The sequence below is a fragment of the Trachurus trachurus genome, assembly GCF_905171665.1.
Source record: "Trachurus trachurus genome assembly, chromosome: 24".
Classification (NCBI taxonomy): domain Eukaryota; kingdom Metazoa; phylum Chordata; class Actinopteri; order Carangiformes; family Carangidae; genus Trachurus; species Trachurus trachurus.
In genome coordinates, this window is record NC_139910.1 from 170,001 (window position 1) to 189,204 (window position 19,204).

General features: G+C 42.9%; 1 protein-coding gene across 1 annotated transcript in view; it reads right to left on the reverse strand.

Moving 5' to 3' along the window:
- Positions 1-18,556, reverse strand: part of serpina10a (serpin peptidase inhibitor, clade A (alpha-1 antiproteinase, antitrypsin), member 10a) — a 27,434-nt gene extending 8,878 nt beyond the window's left edge. Inside the window, exons 1-5 of the mRNA XM_084000931.1 lie at positions 18,429-18,556; positions 15,555-15,851; positions 14,953-15,240; positions 11,759-12,032; positions 9,395-9,542 (exon numbers count right to left, since the gene is read on the reverse strand). Of these exons, the coding sequence (XP_083857057.1) occupies positions 9,395-9,542; positions 11,759-12,032; positions 14,953-15,240; positions 15,555-15,837 (993 nt within the window). The 5' untranslated portion in view covers positions 15,838-15,851; positions 18,429-18,556. The remainder of the gene's footprint in view (positions 1-9,394; positions 9,543-11,758; positions 12,033-14,952; positions 15,241-15,554; positions 15,852-18,428) is intronic.
- Positions 18,557-19,204: the final 648 nt, after the last annotated feature.

Sequence of the window (19,204 nt, forward strand, 5' to 3'; positions counted from 1 at the left end):
TTGTGTGTGTGTGGTAGTTAGTGTGTGTCCATTTGTGTGCGTGTGTATGGTGAGTGTGTGTCCATGTGTGTGTGTGTGTGTCCATTTGTGTGTGTGTGTGTGTTGGATGTGTGTGTATGGTGTGTGTGTGTGTGTGTGTGTAGTAGTTAGTGTGTGTCCATTTGTGTGTGTGTGTTGGATGTGTATGCATGGTGAGTGTGTGTCCATTTGTGTGTGTCTGTGTGTGTGTTGGATGTGTGTGTATGGTGAGTGTGTGTCCATTTGTGTGTGTGTGTGTGGTGAGTGTGTGTCCATTTGTGTGTGTGTGTGTGTGTTGGATATGTGTGTATGGTCAGTGTGTGTCCATTTGTGTGTGTGTGTGTGTGTGTTGGATATGTGTGTATGGTCAGTGTGTGTCCATTTGTGTGTGTGACCGACAGACAGTCAAATAGAGAGAATGTGTGTGCGTTGCCATGGTGAGGTTGCCATGGTGAGGTTGCCATGGTGAGGTTGCCATGGTGAGGTTGCCATGGTGAGGTTGCCATGTTGAGGTTGCCATGTTGAGGTTACCATGTAACTGTTGGCTGGTGGCTTTAAGGCATGGTGGCAGCTTTAACCATAGGCTTTAACTGCTCTGTGACACCCTCAAACAGATCTAATGTACGACAAATCTGTACTTAGTACAAGCAAAAGGTTTACATTTTCCGAACCATAAGACCTTGCTGAACGCGTCCATGTCACTTTGGTATTTCTAGAGTAAAAATTGTTGATTGTGTCGCAGGTTGGAAACTTTGGGACGTTTAGAAAATCAGCGCCTACTTTTGAATGGGAGTCAATGAGAGGAGAGAGGGAACTGGCTGCACTCGGAGGCTCCCAGTTTAAATTGTGTTCGTCTCTCTGGTTTTTTGAGCACATGAAGAGATCAAGGATGAGCTTGTCTACAAACGTGGCCGAAATTATGTGTGTAGAGTGTAATCTGTGGCCGTGCTGACAGGATAGAGAGAAAAATGTGAGAGGATTTTTAGACCCTCTGTCACTCTGCCAACTGCCAACGTCCGAACATTCCGTCCCATTGACTTTCATGTTAAATCTGAATTTTGTCAGAAATTTTAATGATTTTATAACTATACATATATCTGAAACTGTTGAAGATATCAATAAGCTGAGATATAGCTGAATAGTTGAAAGGTTTGTGAACAGTTTAAAAGTTGAATGAAGTCTGTAGCTGAAAGTATGCTGAAGCTATTAGAGGCTGAATGAAGCAGAAGATTTGAAGAGTTTGAAGACTGTTTCAATGTATTCCTATGGGAAAAAAATTGCAGAAAAAGTTAAATATTTTAAAAAGTATAAATAGTTGAAAAGAGAAAAATAGTAGCATAAATGTCCTGAGAAAGCTGCACGTTTTGATATATGAATTGTTGAAATAGCACAAAGTATGAAGAAGGAGTTAAACGCAGAAAAAGGGTGAAAGAAGTAAGAATAATAATAATAAGTATAAAGATTTGAATAACAATAGTGTGAATGCTTCCAGCATTCACACTAACTAGAAAAAGATAGCATTTCCTGCAGAAAATGCGTGTGAATGCTGAAAGCAGCTGAACGCTATTGCTGAAGCAATGCTGAATGAGCTGAAGAAATTGTTGAATCAATGCTAAATTAGCTGAAGAAACTGCTAAAGCAATGTTGAAAAGACTAATGCTAGAGTAGAGTAGAGTAGAGTAGAGAGTAGAGGAATACTTTATTCATCCCTAGGAGGGAAAAAGCTGAAACATGTAACTTGTAGTGTGAGATGAATGCCTTTTTAAAGGTAAAAAGCAGTAGAAATGCTAAAGGGAGAAGAAAACATTGAAATTCTGCATGTTTAAATGTAATGGTTAAATAGTTGAAATCTGCAGCTAACCTGACAGGAAGGACAACTGATGAACCAGCACTAACATAGCCAAAGCAATGGCTGAGAATATATTTAAAAGTAGAAGATGTGAGACTTTGTATGAAATGGCTGGAAATTACTTGAATTGTCAAAGAAGAGTTTGAAAAATTCCTGAATTAGGAAAAAAGTTAATGCCTGTGTGTGTGTAAGATATACCTGACAACTGTATGAAATGTGTGTGTGTTGGACGTGTGTGTCTGTTTGTGTATGGTTAGTGTGTGTCCATTTGTGTGTGTGTTTGTTGTGTGTGCATGTGTGTCTGTTTGTGTGTAATTGTGTAAATTGTGTATGTGTTTGGTAAGTGGTTGTATGTTTGTTGGGTGTGTGTGTGTGTGTGTGTGTGTGTGTGTGTGTGTGTTTGTGTGTGTGTGGTAGTTAGTGTGTGTCCATGTGTGTGTGTGTGTATGGTGAGTGTGTGTTGGATGTGTGTGTGTGTCCATTTGTGTGTGTGTGTGTGTAGTATTTAGTGTGTGTCCATTTGTGTGTGTGTGTGTGTGTGACCATTTGTGTGTGTGTGTGTGTGTGTGTGTGTAGTAGTTAGTGTGTGTCCATTTGTGTGTGTGTGTTGGATGTGTATGCATGGTGAGTGTGTGTCCATTTGTGTGTGTGTGTGTGTGTGTGTGTGTGTGTTGGATGTGTGTGTATGGTGAGTGTGTGTCCATTTGTGTGTGTGTGTGTGTGTGTGTGTCCATTTGTGTGTGTGTTGGATGTGTGTGTGTGTGTGTGTGTGTGTGTGTGTGTGTGGTAGTTAGTGTGTGTCCATTTGTGTGTGTGTGTGTTTGTGTGACCGAGAGACAGTCAAACAGAGAGAATGTGTGTGCGTTGCCATGGTGACGTTGCCATGGTGAGGTTACCATGGTGAGGTTGCCATGTTGAGGTTACCATGTAACTGGTGGCTGGTGGCTTTAAGGCATGGTGGCAGCTTTAACCATAGGCTTTAACTGCTCTGTGACACCCTCAAACAGATCTAATGTACGACAAATCTGTACTTAGTACGAGCAAAAGGTTTACATTTTCCGAACCATAAGACCTTGCTGAACGCGTCCATGTCACTTTGGTGTTTCTAGAGTAAAAATTGTTGATTGTGACGCAGGTTGGAAACTTTGGGATGTTTAGAAAATCAGCGCCTACTTTTGAATGGGAGTCAATGAGAGGAGAGAGGGAACTGGCCGCACTCAGAGGCTCCGAGTTTAAATTCTGTAAGTCTCTCTGGTTTTTTGAGCACATGAAGAGATCGAGGATGAGCTTGTCTACAAACGTGGCGGAAATTATGTGTGTAGAGTGTAATCTGTGGCCGTGCTGACAGGATAGAGAGAAAAATGTGAGAGGATTTTTAGACCCTCTGTCACTCTGCCAACTGCCAACGTCCGAACATTCCGTCCCATTGACTTTCATGTTAAATCTGAATTTTGTCAGAAATTTTAATGATTTTAAAACTATACATATATCTGAAACTGTTGAAGATATCAATAAGCTGAGATATAGCTGAATAGTTGAAAGGTTTGTGAACAGTTTAAAAGTTGAATGAAGTCTGTAGCTGAAAGTATGCTGAAGCTATTAGAGGCTGAATGAAGCAGAAGATTTGAAGAGTTTGAAGACTGTTTCAATTCATTTCCTATGAGAGAAAAATTGCACAAAAAGTTAAATATTTTAAAAAGTATAAATAGTATGAAAGAGAAAAATAATAGCATAAATGTCCTGAAAAAGCTGCACGTTTTGATATATGAATTGTTGAAATAGCACAAAGTATGAAGAAGGAGTTAAACGCAGAAAAAGGGTGAAAGAAGTAAGAATAATAACTAGAAAAAGATAGCATTTCCTGCAGAAAATGCGTGTGAATGCTGAAAGCAGCTGAACGCTATTGCTGAAGCAATGCTGAATGAGCTGAAGAAATTGTTGAATCAACGCTAAATTAGCTGAAGAAACTGCTAAAGCAATGGCAAAAAGGCATTATAGCTGAGAAATAGCAGAAATAGAATAGAAGAAAGAAGTTAAAATACAGATGAAGGGGTAGAAGAAAGAAAGACAGAAAGAAAGAAAAAGAGAGAAAAAAGAGACATATGGTTTGAAAGAAAGAAAGAAATAGAGTAGGAGGTAGGAGATAGATAGATAGGACAGAGAGTGTGGAAGACAGAGAGAAGAGGGTAGACAGAGCAAGATAGACAGACAGACAGATAGATGGATAGATAGATAGATAGATAGATAGATAGATAGATAGATAGATAGATAGACAGATAGACAGACAGATAGACAGATAGACAGATAGATAGATAGATAGATAGATAGATAGATAGATAGATAGATAGATAGATAGATAGATAGATAGATTTGTGTGTGTGTGTGTGTGTGTGGTAGTTAGTGTGTGTCCATTTGTGTGTGTGTGGGTGTGTGTGTGTGCGTGTGTGTGTGTGTGTGTGTGTGTGGAAGATATACAAAAAGTTCTGACCTGACAACTGTATGAAATGTGTGTGTTGGACGTGTGTGTCTGTTTGTGTATGGTTAGTGTGTGTCCATTTGTGTGTGTGTTTGTTGTGTGTGCATGTGTGTCTGTTTGTGTGTAATTGTGTAAATTGTGTATGTGTTTGGTAAGTGGTTGTATGTTTGTTGGGTGTGTGTGTGTGTGTGTGTGTGTGTGTGTGTGTGTGTTTGTGTGTGTGTGGTAGTTAGTGTGTGTCCATTTGTGTGCGTGTGTATGGTGAGTGTGTGTCCATGTGTGTGTGTGTGTGTCCATTTGTGTGTGTGTGTGTGTTGGATGTGTGTGTATGGTGTGTGTGTGTGTGTGTGTGTAGTAGTTAGTGTGTGTCCATTTGTGTGTGTGTGTTGGATGTGTATGCATGGTGAGTGTGTGTCCATTTGTGTGTGTCTGTGTGTGTGTTGGATGTGTGTGTATGGTGAGTGTGTGTCCATTTGTGTGTGTGTGTGTGGTGAGTGTGTGTCCATTTGTGTGTGTGTGTGTGTGTTGGATATGTGTGTATGGTCAGTGTGTGTCCATTTGTGTGTGTGTGTGTGTGTGTTGGATATGTGTGTATGGTCAGTGTGTGTCCATTTGTGTGTGTGACCGACAGACAGTCAAATAGAGAGAATGTGTGTGCGTTGCCATGGTGAGGTTGCCATGGTGAGGTTGCCATGGTGAGGTTGCCATGGTGAGGTTGCCATGGTGAGGTTGCCATGTTGAGGTTGCCATGTTGAGGTTACCATGTAACTGTTGGCTGGTGGCTTTAAGGCATGGTGGCAGCTTTAACCATAGGCTTTAACTGCTCTGTGACACCCTCAAACAGATCTAATGTACGACAAATCTGTACTTAGTACAAGCAAAAGGTTTACATTTTCCGAACCATAAGACCTTGCTGAACGCGTCCATGTCACTTTGGTATTTCTAGAGTAAAAATTGTTGATTGTGTCGCAGGTTGGAAACTTTGGGACGTTTAGAAAATCAGCGCCTACTTTTGAATGGGAGTCAATGAGAGGAGAGAGGGAACTGGCTGCACTCGGAGGCTCCCAGTTTAAATTGTGTTCGTCTCTCTGGTTTTTTGAGCACATGAAGAGATCAAGGATGAGCTTGTCTACAAACGTGGCCGAAATTATGTGTGTAGAGTGTAATCTGTGGCCGTGCTGACAGGATAGAGAGAAAAATGTGAGAGGATTTTTAGACCCTCTGTCACTCTGCCAACTGCCAACGTCCGAACATTCCGTCCCATTGACTTTCATGTTAAATCTGAATTTTGTCAGAAATTTTAATGATTTTATAACTATACATATATCTGAAACTGTTGAAGATATCAATAAGCTGAGATATAGCTGAATAGTTGAAAGGTTTGTGAACAGTTTAAAAGTTGAATGAAGTCTGTAGCTGAAAGTATGCTGAAGCTATTAGAGGCTGAATGAAGCAGAAGATTTGAAGAGTTTGAAGACTGTTTCAATGTATTCCTATGGGAAAAAAATTGCAGAAAAAGTTAAATATTTTAAAAAGTATAAATAGTTGAAAAGAGAAAAATAGTAGCATAAATGTCCTGAGAAAGCTGCACGTTTTGATATATGAATTGTTGAAATAGCACAAAGTATGAAGAAGGAGTTAAACGCAGAAAAAGGGTGAAAGAAGTAAGAATAATAATAATAAGTATAAAGATTTGAATAACAATAGTGTGAATGCTTCCAGCATTCACACTAACTAGAAAAAGATAGCATTTCCTGCAGAAAATGCGTGTGAATGCTGAAAGCAGCTGAACGCTATTGCTGAAGCAATGCTGAATGAGCTGAAGAAATTGTTGAATCAATGCTAAATTAGCTGAAGAAACTGCTAAAGCAATGTTGAAAAGACTAATGCTAGAGTAGAGTAGAGTAGAGTAGAGAGTAGAGGAATACTTTATTCATCCCTAGGAGGGAAAAAGCTGAAACATGTAACTTGTAGTGTGAGATGAATGCCTTTTTAAAGGTAAAAAGCAGTAGAAATGCTAAAGGGAGAAGAAAACATTGAAATTCTGCATGTTTAAATGTAATGGTTAAATAGTTGAAATCTGCAGCTAACCTGACAGGAAGGACAACTGATGAACCAGCACTAACATAGCCAAAGCAATGGCTGAGAATATATTTAAAAGTAGAAGATGTGAGACTTTGTATGAAATGGCTGGAAATTACTTGAATTGTCAAAGAAGAGTTTGAAAAATTCCTGAATTAGGAAAAAAGTTAATGCCTGTGTGTGTGTAAGATATACCTGACAACTGTATGAAATGTGTGTGTGTTGGACGTGTGTGTCTGTTTGTGTATGGTTAGTGTGTGTCCATTTGTGTGTGTGTTTGTTGTGTGTGCATGTGTGTCTGTTTGTGTGTAATTGTGTAAATTGTGTATGTGTTTGGTAAGTGGTTGTATGTTTGTTGGGTGTGTGTGTGTGTGTGTGTGTGTGTGTGTGTGTGTGTTTGTGTGTGTGTGGTAGTTAGTGTGTGTCCATGTGTGTGTGTGTGTATGGTGAGTGTGTGTTGGATGTGTGTGTGTGTCCATTTGTGTGTGTGTGTGTGTAGTATTTAGTGTGTGTCCATTTGTGTGTGTGTGTGTGTGTGACCATTTGTGTGTGTGTGTGTGTGTGTGTGTGTAGTAGTTAGTGTGTGTCCATTTGTGTGTGTGTGTTGGATGTGTATGCATGGTGAGTGTGTGTCCATTTGTGTGTGTGTGTGTGTGTGTGTGTGTGTGTTGGATGTGTGTGTATGGTGAGTGTGTGTCCATTTGTGTGTGTGTGTGTGTGTGTGTGTCCATTTGTGTGTGTGTTGGATGTGTGTGTGTGTGTGTGTGTGTGTGTGTGTGTGTGGTAGTTAGTGTGTGTCCATTTGTGTGTGTGTGTGTTTGTGTGACCGAGAGACAGTCAAACAGAGAGAATGTGTGTGCGTTGCCATGGTGACGTTGCCATGGTGAGGTTACCATGGTGAGGTTGCCATGTTGAGGTTACCATGTAACTGGTGGCTGGTGGCTTTAAGGCATGGTGGCAGCTTTAACCATAGGCTTTAACTGCTCTGTGACACCCTCAAACAGATCTAATGTACGACAAATCTGTACTTAGTACGAGCAAAAGGTTTACATTTTCCGAACCATAAGACCTTGCTGAACGCGTCCATGTCACTTTGGTGTTTCTAGAGTAAAAATTGTTGATTGTGACGCAGGTTGGAAACTTTGGGATGTTTAGAAAATCAGCGCCTACTTTTGAATGGGAGTCAATGAGAGGAGAGAGGGAACTGGCCGCACTCAGAGGCTCCGAGTTTAAATTCTGTAAGTCTCTCTGGTTTTTTGAGCACATGAAGAGATCGAGGATGAGCTTGTCTACAAACGTGGCGGAAATTATGTGTGTAGAGTGTAATCTGTGGCCGTGCTGACAGGATAGAGAGAAAAATGTGAGAGGATTTTTAGACCCTCTGTCACTCTGCCAACTGCCAACGTCCGAACATTCCGTCCCATTGACTTTCATGTTAAATCTGAATTTTGTCAGAAATTTTAATGATTTTAAAACTATACATATATCTGAAACTGTTGAAGATATCAATAAGCTGAGATATAGCTGAATAGTTGAAAGGTTTGTGAACAGTTTAAAAGTTGAATGAAGTCTGTAGCTGAAAGTATGCTGAAGCTATTAGAGGCTGAATGAAGCAGAAGATTTGAAGAGTTTGAAGACTGTTTCAATTCATTTCCTATGAGAGAAAAATTGCACAAAAAGTTAAATATTTTAAAAAGTATAAATAGTATGAAAGAGAAAAATAATAGCATAAATGTCCTGAAAAAGCTGCACGTTTTGATATATGAATTGTTGAAATAGCACAAAGTATGAAGAAGGAGTTAAACGCAGAAAAAGGGTGAAAGAAGTAAGAATAATAAGTATAAAGATTTGAATAACAATAGTGTGAATGCTTCCAGCATTCACACTAATAAGTATAAAGATTTGAATAACAATAGTGTGAATGCTTCCAGCATTCACACTAATAAGAAAAAATCCACACAATAACAGTAGTGCCCGGGCTTCGCCCGGGCACTGGTCCCTGCAGCTATTTCATAGCTGTTGGGACCAGTGCCCGGTGCGATTGCCCGTGGCCCTAATAATATGTTGCAATGCTCCATTAATTCTCCTGCCAAAGGTTTTAGGAATGGTCTTTTTGATGGAATTAACAAGAAAATGGCATTTACTATAAAGATATTTGGTCAACAATAAAGTGAATGATGTTTATTATCTTTCTCTCTGATTCCTGTGTTTCTGTAAAGTTGAGACAGAAACGATTTACTACATTTATCTCATGAATGTATCTACGTTAAGTTCTTCTGGATTGAAGTAGCTGTGAATCGCTGTGTGGGATTGGGACGTTGCTTTTTACTTTGAGAAAACAGATATGGACCAAAGTCACGTCTTCTTGTTAAACCTAATTACATTACATGGAAGATTCTGGATTATGCAAATGGAGTGAAAGGAAACTCAACATCCAGCATCTGAAGAATGAGATGAGGATGAAACACTAACGGGACTGAACAAGAAAGTCTTAAAGCTATCAGTAAGCGATCCGGTGGTTTTGTCTAACTTCCTGTCAGCAGATGGAGTTAGCAGCCCCCGCCCTCGTCATGGATCTATTGGTCCTCGTCCCTACGTCACCACATTCAGGCGCATCCCTTGGCTGCACACACAGAGAGGACTGCCCCTTTATGCCGTTCTCTCTCCTCATTGGATAAAGGTTGTAGGATACAAGGAAAGTTTTCTCCTGGGCTCAGAGCAGAGCAGAGTGACTGACAGACCCGTGTTTCAGACCAAACACTCTATAGAAGTGATTGCTGTCGGAAGATACAACTATTTAAGACTTATATTAACACAAACATTCACCTTACTTCTGCTTTAACGTCCTCTTTGTGAATTGAATGAATGAACATGTTCAGTATTACGTAGCTGTTTGTCATTGCTGATGAATCTAAATAAAGATTAAAAGGAATCCCATAAACGACAGTTGCCATGACGACAGTCCTGACCTGTGAGAGCGGCGGTGCTTTGGCTCCGCCCATGTTGGTGATTTCAGCGTCGTCCTGAAACACCTGAGTGATGTCCAAGGTCTGAAGGACGTCCTTCAGCGAATAGGAACGCTCCAACACGAAGCGAGGCAGCTGCACCTCCAACTTCCTGTTGGACAAGACAGAGCGTATTAATATACTTATATACAGTATATATATATATATATATAAGTATATTTATACTCTGTATACAGAGGACAAGAGGACATAGTGAAGGACATAGGAGACATAGGAGGCAGCTGCACCTCCAACTTCCTGTTGGACAAGAGGACAAGGACAGAGTGGAGGACAGAGGACAGAGTGAAGGACAGAGGACATAGTGGAGGACAGAGGACAGAGGACATAGTGGAGGACATAGGACAGAGTGAAGGACAGAGGACCTCGAGAGATGAAGTCTGCCAACCGCTAGTGTAGCCGATGTCGATCTGGCCCTCTGCGTTGTGTTTCTCACGGCCTGCCCTAGGTGGGGTTCGATCCCACGACCTCCCGCACCGGAGGCGACGATGCTAACCTCTTCGCCAAGAGGTTGACAACCACTTGGCGGGTTGGTTAGCACGTCTTTTATGGGTGGAGTGAGTGCACATCCGCTACACTAGCTTCTCCAGTTGTAGCAACTTTAGCAATGACCGCACCATAACAAACAGCGCAGTATACGGATCCACTAGCCACCGATCAAAAAGCCACTTACAGCCACAAATAATGCTCAGAACAGCACCAAACGTCATCAACAGTACAAACAGGGTCCCATCCCATAATACGAGGCGTCAAACATCTGTTAGCTTAGCCTGGTTTCTATTGAAAAGAGACGAAAACAACTCACCCACTCTCCTCCAGTTATACGCTATGCAGCAACTTTCTGTGTCCAGCACAGAGTCCAGGCACTGACAACACACGTCTGAGGCCGACTGGCAGCACAAACATCTGGTTTCAGCACAAACATCTGGTTTCAGCACAAACATCTGGTTTCAGCAGCCGACTGGCAGCACAAACATCTGGTTTCAGCACAAACATCTGGTTTCAGTGGCCACCGACAGCACAAACATCTGGTTTCAGCACAAACATCTGGTTTCAGCACAAACATCTGGTTTCAGCGGGCCACCGACAGGCAGTGACCACCACACTGACCACTTGATTCCCCAGGTCCAGCACATAGTCTCCACCGCAGCTGCCCCTCTGTCACTTTTAGCCTCCATTTCCTTCAGCTCGTCTTCAGTAAACTCGGTCTCAAACTGATAGTAGCGCCCATCGAAATGAAACCAGTCGTTGTTGTTTTCAAACTCCATAAACTCAGCCGTGTCCGTGAAACCAGATGTTTGTGCTGAAATCAGATGTTTGTGCTGAAACCAGATGTTTGTGCTGTAGGTGGCCGCTGAAACCAGATGTTTGTGCTGAAATCAGATGTTTGTGCTGAAACTAGATGTTTGTGCTGAAACCAGATGTTTGTGCTGAAACCAAATGATTGTGCTGAAACCAGATGTTTGTGCTGAAACCAGATGTTTGTGCTGAAACCAGATGTTTCTGCTGAAACCAGATGTTTGTGCTGCCAGTCGGCCTCAGACGTGTGTTGTCAGTGCCTGGACTCTGTGCTGGACACGGAAAGTTGCTGCATAGCGTATAACTGGAGGAGAGTGGGTGAGTTGTTTTCGTCTCGTTTCAATAGAAACCAGGCTAAGCTAACAGATGTTTGATGCCTCGTATTATGGGATGGGACCCTGTTTGTACTGTTGATGACGTTTGGTGCTGTTCTGAGCATTATTTGTGGCTGTAAGTGGCTTTTTGATCGGTGGATAGTAGATCCGTATACTGCGCTGTTTGTTATGGTGCGGTCATTGCTAACGTTGCTACAGCTGGAGAAGCTAGCGGTTAGCAGACTTCAACTTTTTCTAACACACTGTCTCTGATAATGTACCTTTAGGGGGTAAATAACGAAATACCTTAGGAGTACATATATGTGCCTTTTCTACCCCCAAAAAGGTACACATAGGTACTCTAGAGTACAATAATTGGCCCTATAGGACAGAACTGTACCTTAAGTACAGAAATGTCCCCCTTCTGTACCCCTATTTTTCTCTGTGTAGGACAGAGGACAGAGTGAAGGACATAGTGAAGGACATAGGGGACATAGGGGACATAGTGAAGGACATAGTGGACATAGTGGGGGACATAGTGAAGGACATAGTGAAGGACCTAGGGGACATAGTGAAGGACCTAGGGGACATAGTGAAGGACATAGGGGACATAGTGAAGGACCTAGGGGACATAGTGAAGGACATAGGGGACATAGTGAAGGACCTAGGGGACATAGGGGACACGGCAGCGCCTCACGTCTTCTTCAGCTTGCTGATCCAGCCTTGTATCTTGTCCCCGGTGACTTGGTCCTCGACGTCCCTGACGTCCACGTCTTCGTCCGGCAGCACCACCAACATGGCCGCTCCGCTGCTCAGCGGCAGCTTCAACACGCCGGACTTCACCGCGCCGTCGTACGCCAGGAAGTACTTACCGGCCCGGAACATCATCGTCACCATGGCAACGTGGTACTTGTCCACGAAGAAACGCTCGTCCTGAGACAGCGAGGCGTTAAAGGACGGAGAGAACTGAGCTGGAAGACAAAAAGACAAAACTTTATTTATACACAACGATTCCACCAACAGAGCGCCTTTTAAAGTATAAAAACATGTAATAATATAATATAAACTACATTTTATTAGTAAACAAAGCAGCAAACACATGAACCATCGTAGAAACTAGAGAATTCATTTCCTGAAGGAAATATGGTGAATGCTGAAAGCTGAATGCTGAATGCTGAAAGCTGGAAGCTGAATGAGCTGAATAAATTGTTGAAACAAGTGAAGAGATGAAACAATGAAATGATTGGAAATGATTTGAATTGTTGGGTTAGGGTTAGAAATTGAAAGGCTAAAGTCTACTCAGAAAGAGTTTCTCTGTCCCCAGCATATTAAAAGTATAAAAACATGTAATAATATAATATAAATTACATTTTATTAATAAACAAAGCACCATACACATGAATCAATGTAGAAATTAAAGATATATAATTGTTAATTATTATAAAAAGGCTTTCAAAACACTGAAACAGCCTTTGTTGCCAAACGCTGTATGCATCATGAATAAAATCCTTCTACAATCTCTTTTGTTTTGCATATTAGTGTGACTTCATATTCTATCTACACTTAAAAAACATTTTTTTTAAATAAAAAGCTACTAGCCTAGATGCTAAAAACTCTTTGCTGTTACTCAAACTTCAAAAATGCAACGATAATAAACTTTAGAAAGTTGCAATAAATGAAATAAAGTCGCCTGAGATTGACCAGTACTCGTTCTGAATGAGTAAATGAATGAATGTATATGAATAAATTCTAAACTGAAATGGAATGTAAAATGAAGTGTAGTTTTTAAGAGTTACAACGAGCAAATGGCTTTCGGCGGAATGAGCAGAGAGCTAGAGACGAACCGGATGGGACTGGGCAGAACCCGCTCCGGTCCGGTCCGATCCGGTCCGGTCCGTTCAGTTTCAGTTCAGTTCAGTTTTATTTATTAGTACCCGTAGGTAGATTTGTTGTGCAGTAGGAGAGAGGGCATCTCACACACATTCATCACAGGACAACGCAGAAGACATACATCACGAAACAGACATGAGTAGGCTACAGGATTAAAAGCAGATAGGATAAGATATGACAGAGTGGTGGTACAGGGGACCATAAAGAGGTTTAAAAACCATGTTCAATAAAATAGAAATAAATAGATAAATAACAAACAAGTCACAGAATATGCCTCAAAGTGCAAAGTGCGTTAGGACTTATTTAAAAGGGAGACAGCAGCAGGAACAAGGCTGTTCCTATAGCGTGTGGTCCTAGATCTCGGGACCATGAGTCTCCGTCCAGATGGCAAGAGCTGCAACTGTTTGATATACAGCGACTCCAAGTTCAGCTGTGTCTCTCCAATCAGCCGACCAGACCATCTAATGATCTGGTTGAGCGAGTTCCTTTCTTTTAAGGGCAGGTTTCCCAACCATGACACAAGTGAAAAAGCTAAAACAGACTCAATAAAAGCATGATAAAAGAGTGTCAACATGGTCCTATCGGTATGGAAACGGGACAACTTCCTCAGACAGAACAGTCGCTGGTGTCCTTTCCCGCTCACAGCTTTACACTTCTCTTTATAGGATTGCACTTGGTCATAACAGGCTCAGGTGTTTTGACATTCTTTCTGAAATCAATAGTCATGTCTTTGGTCTTAGTTATATTGAGGTGTAGGTGAGAGTCTTCACACCACTTTACAAAGTTGTCGACAACCAGGCCGTGATTAAGTTCACTTCCCTGGAGCAGGTTAACAATCACGGAGTCATCTGTGTACTTTAGAATGAGGCGATTTTTAAAAGTTCTCTGACACATATTAGTGTAGAGAATAAATAACAAGGGTGAGAGCACACACACCCTTGTGGTGAGTCAGTGGAAGTGCACACTTTGTCAGATAAAACCCCATGAACTCTGACCCTCTGTGTCCTGTTTGTTGGAAAGTTTAAAATTCAGCCCACAAGATTTCTTCTGAGATTAAAATGTTCTAAAAGCCTCTGTGTTCAAATGTGCGGCTGGATTGTATTAAAAGCAGAGGAGAAATCAATCAATAAAAGCCGGGCATGACACCCACTTCCTTCAAGATGCTTAAAAAGCAGATTAAGCAGAGTGAGTGTGGCATCCTCCACTCCTCTTTTGGGCCTGTAGGCAAATTGCAGTTGATCTAATTCACTCTCTGTATTTTTCAAGATTTCCAGCCGTACAAGTTTTTCAAGAATTTTCATAATAATTGAGGTCAAAGCCACCGACCGGTCTGAAGTCATTTAATGTTCCGGGGCGACTGGATTTTGGGGACCAGGACAACCACAGTGTCCTTCCAAATCCTGGGGACCTGCTGCGCTTCTAGAGATCTATTAAAAATCTTGTGGAAAACTGGACTCAGTTCTCTTGCACAGGTTTTAAGTAACCGACCACAGATGTTATCAGGTCCGTGACTTTTATTGACCTTTGTGCAGTAGAAGGCTTTTTCAGCATCCTCTTGTCTTACAGAGAAGTGCTGATTGTCACACAGTTCATGCTTTAATTCCTGTACTTCTTTGCTAAAATCAAACGTGTCAAAACGATTATAAAAACAGTTACGAGCATTGACAAAAACAGTATCTGAGCTGAAGCCGTTTAAAGTGACACTAGTGCTCCCTCTTGGACCAGGCTGAACCCGGCTGAACCCAGGCTGTTAGAAGCCATTTTGCTCTCCAGCTTAGATTTATAACTCTGTTTTGCCTTTAAAATGTCTACTTTAAGCTCTTTGTTGGCTGTCTGTAGATCGGATGCTCCCCCTTGTTGAAATGCCACTTTCTTTTTCATTATAAAGGACTTGACAGATGTGTTTACCCATGGCTTGTTATTTGGGTCTATTTTTACTCTCTTAGTGGGTATAAGCATATCTCTGCAGAACGCTGAATATGAGCAGACCACCGTCCGTACCTTGGAAAGCGGCGGCGGTGGCGAGCAGCAGCTGCGTGTCGGGCTGCAGCGCGGTGACCAGGTCTCGGACGCGGTCCCCGGTCTGCTCCTGAGCCCACAGGTTGACGGCGCTGACGGCCTCGCCCGGAGCAGAGAAGGAAACGCTGCGACTCTGAGCTCCGAACTTCTCCTGCAGCAGCTGCAGGTAGGAGGAGGAAACCTGGAAGTCCTGAGGAGGGAAGAGACCCACGGCCTGATGGAGACCACCGCCGCTCTGCTGGACCGACTGCCTCAGGGTCTGGAACAGGTCTGACACACGGACAACCAGACAACCGGTCAGAGTTTTCATCCATTTAGCAGCAAGTGGGCAACACACATACATTGGAGTGAATGGGTTTTCTGGGCGCTTTTGCAATACCCATATCCTGCCACTAGGGGGCAAAACCCTTAAACCCTTAAACCCTTAAACCCTTAAACCCTTACCACGGGAGTCAATGGTGGTGTCCTTACTCTCTTTTACAGCTCTAGCCAAAACCACCGGATCACTTACTTCTGCTTTAATACAGTAAGTAACTTTTCCTGGTAACTAGTTACTTTTATAACGTAGTAACTGAGTAGCTGACCTGGCAGCGTGTCCGGCTGCAGCCCGGCGAGGCTCAGCCCGCTCAGCAGCTGCTGCTGCGTGGTTCCCGTGGCGGCGCTCAGCAGCGCCGTCAGGCCGCCGCTCAGCGCCAACGGAGACAGAACCACGTTGTCGTCGGTCCGGCTGCACACGGCCCTGAACAGCCGCGCCGCGAAGTCAGAGTTCTTCCTGCTCAGGTCCTCTGTGGTGGAGGAGGAGGAGGAGACCAGGAGGAGGAGGAAGAGGAGGAGCAGCGAGGAGGAGGAGGAGCAGGAGGAGGTCATGGTCACAGCACCGTCTGCAGGAGGAAGAGGAGAACTGCACCGTCAGGACCACAACACACAACCATTAGAACTGGATCATTCCTTACGGGGACGGGGATGCAGTGTTCGGCTCAGCAGCTTTTGGACCTGCCGTCCCCTTGCATCCCCTGGCTGTTTTAGCCAATTACACTGCTACACAATTCATGTTCATATGCATAAACACCTAAATACAATGTGCATTACCCCGTTTGACCAGCAGGTGTCTGCAGTGAAACACATGGGGGATGCAGCAGTGTTCAGCTCAGCTGTTTTTGGACCTACCGAGATTTGCATCCCCTGGCGTTCCACGAGCCACATGCAGACCTCGGCCACTTCTCAACACATGGCGAGAAGTCTCTGCTCTGCTGGGGTTAGGCACGTTGTACGGTTTAGGTGTTTATACATGTGAACATGCATTTCATACATGTAGCAAGTAGTGTCATTGGCTAAAACAGCCAGGGGATGCAAATCTCAGCAGGTCCAAAAACTGCTGAGCCGAACACTGCATCTGCACACTTCTGAGTCTGGCCTCATCCCCGTTGTAGCGTTTGGCCTGAAACCCTCAGAAGGCCTAAGAGCCAATCAGCACGTTGGCCAATCAGGGACCGACTGGTGCAAAGCCCCGTCACTACAGCAACTTGCTGATTGGCTGAATGGGGTTGTCTGTCAACGCTCCCACCCAGCTCCCGCCCACCACAAACGTTGACAGGGGGGATGAGGCCAGACTCTCTGAGAAATGAAATGAGATGAACAGCATTTCTGGGAGCGGCTGGTTTACGAGGCTACGGTGACGTCGGACTACAGCAGTTTAAATAGCGGAGCTCTGAATGCACTTCCCCTATAGAGGCCGAAGAGGAAGCAGGAAGTAGCAGCCTCATGGGACCTCAAGTCGAAAAAAGTCTCCATACGAATGAACGGGAGTGAAAGTTTTATTTCGTGATCTGATTGAATTGTGTCATGAGAAAAACTCTGTCCTCGACCTTTAAAACATCACGTTTCATGAAAAGAAACCAGCTGTTTGTTGTCACGGCAACAGAAGAATGTATTTAGTGTGAAGACAGATCTGGTGTCCCACAACAATACGTCACCAACTGACACGGGAAAGGAAGGACGCCATGTGGTCGCCATGGTGACGTCACTACGCCACCTGGAGTCTCTATGGTTACGGATTCTAAGGAGTTTTATTCTACAATAGTTTTACAACAAACTGCTGGTTTCTCTTCATGAAACGTGATGTTTTAAACAGGTAGAGGACAGAGTTTTTCTCATGGCACAATTCAATCGGATCATGAAATAAAACTTTCAGTCCCGTTCACTTGTATGGAGAGTTTATTCGAATTGAGTTCCCATGGCGACGTTACTTCCTGCTTCCTCTTCGGCTCTCAGCTGGTCTGCACCGTGATGACGGCTACACTGCTGATTAGAGCCAGAACCAACGCTACGTATGATATGTTCATCAATCAATCAATCAATCAATCAATCAATCAATCAATCAATCAATCAATCAATCAATCAGACTTTATCTGCAGCTGCAGCAGTTTTCACGCCACAGCAGCTCAACCAGGAGTGTGTTCAGGGAGGGGCCTCGGGGCCATCCCATAATATGCTGGGCTAATGTCCAGTCAGAGGCGTTTACATTGTTTAAACTGTGATTCTTCTATCAGTTGTTTATTTCTGCTCCTGTTCTGTGTTTTCATCCTGTCTGGTTTCTCCTGCACTGACTCAACTAGATCTGTGTGTGTTACCCCCCCACCATACAGCAATGCCCCTCTTGCCCCTCCTGCCCCTCTCAGTGACTCAACTAGATCTGGTTTAAAACCTGTGTGTTGCCCCACCATACAGCAATGCCCCTCCTGCCCCTCCTGCCCCCCCACCATACAGCAATGCCCCTCCTGCCCCCCCACCATACAGCAATGCCCCTCCTGCCCCTCTTGCCCCTCCTGCCCCTCTTGCCCCTCTTGCCCCTCTCAGTGACTGAAGTAGATCTGCTGCTGCAGAGTCACACAGGACTTGTTTAAAACCTGTGTGTGTGTGTGTGTGTGTGTGTGTGTGTGTGTGTGTGTGTGTGTGTGTGTGTGTGTGTATGTGTATAAAACAGCAGACACAGTGAAGTGAAACAGATGAAGCTGTAACAGGATCAAATAGAACAAGAATTAAATAAAAAGATAATTTAATTAAATGTTTTATAAGGATAAAAACAATCAGACTGAGTTAAAAGACTCAGACTGAATCAGCTGTTATTGATCAGACTTCCGGTCCGCGCGGGGCGACGCCCTCCGTTATCTAGTGACGTCACACTCTGTTTGTTGATGTTGGTCACTGTGAAGGACGAGGCTTTTATTGTGAAAGGTTGTTTATTCCGGTAGGTAGGTTATATCAGAGGTAGATATAGGTAGGGTTAGGTATCTATCAGGCTGATCAGAGGAAGTATCGATCCGTCTGGATTCAGCTGCATCATCCAACAGCCCATAATAATATCAGTCTCAGTCTCAGTGGGATACCGATCACATGCAATAAACACAAACACTGGCTTCTGTAAGCAACAACAACAACAACAACATGACGTCACTCACCGTCTCGTCCTTTGATCTTCTTGATGTTTGTTTGTTTGTTTGTTTGGTTGTTGATCAGATCTTTGTGCTGCGGAGCCTCACGAGCTGCGCATCTCCATCCAGCATCCAGCTGACGTCACGTAACGGGCCGCCACTTCCGGTCCAGTCCTCTTCACAATAAAACCACTTCCTGTCCAGGCTCTTCAGAATAAAAGCACCTTCTCTGAGTTCTCCTCAGATCGATCATTTGTCCATTTTCAAAGTAACGAACAATGTAGCCTACAGTATGTTTATATATGAAGAGTTCATTTGCAAAAGCAGATAACTCCGTTTTTAAAAAATTCTAGAATCTTCATTTTTAATTTCCATAAGGTGAAATCAGTCAAACCAAAGTTGAGTGACTTTGAGATGTAACAAAACAGACATATCTCAAAAAAATAAAGTTTTATTGAAAAGAACACTATGCAAAGAATAATTACAAAGCCTCAGCTCTTTTTTTTCAAAATGGCGTTTATCTGCTTTGGCAAATGAACTCTTCATATATAGATATGTATGTACAGTAACAGGCCAAAAGTTTAACCTTCTCATTCAACGTGTTTCCTTTATTCTCACTGAAGGCACCAAAACTATGAATGAACACATGTGGAATTAACAAAAAAGTGTGTGTGAAATAACCAAGAGGGTCTGGCTGCAGACCTCCACTGTGGGGGCGGAAGTTGATTTGAAGCTTTTCAAAATAAAAGCGAATAAACAGCATGTATTTGTGAAGTTTTTTTTTTATTTAAACATGAAGAATT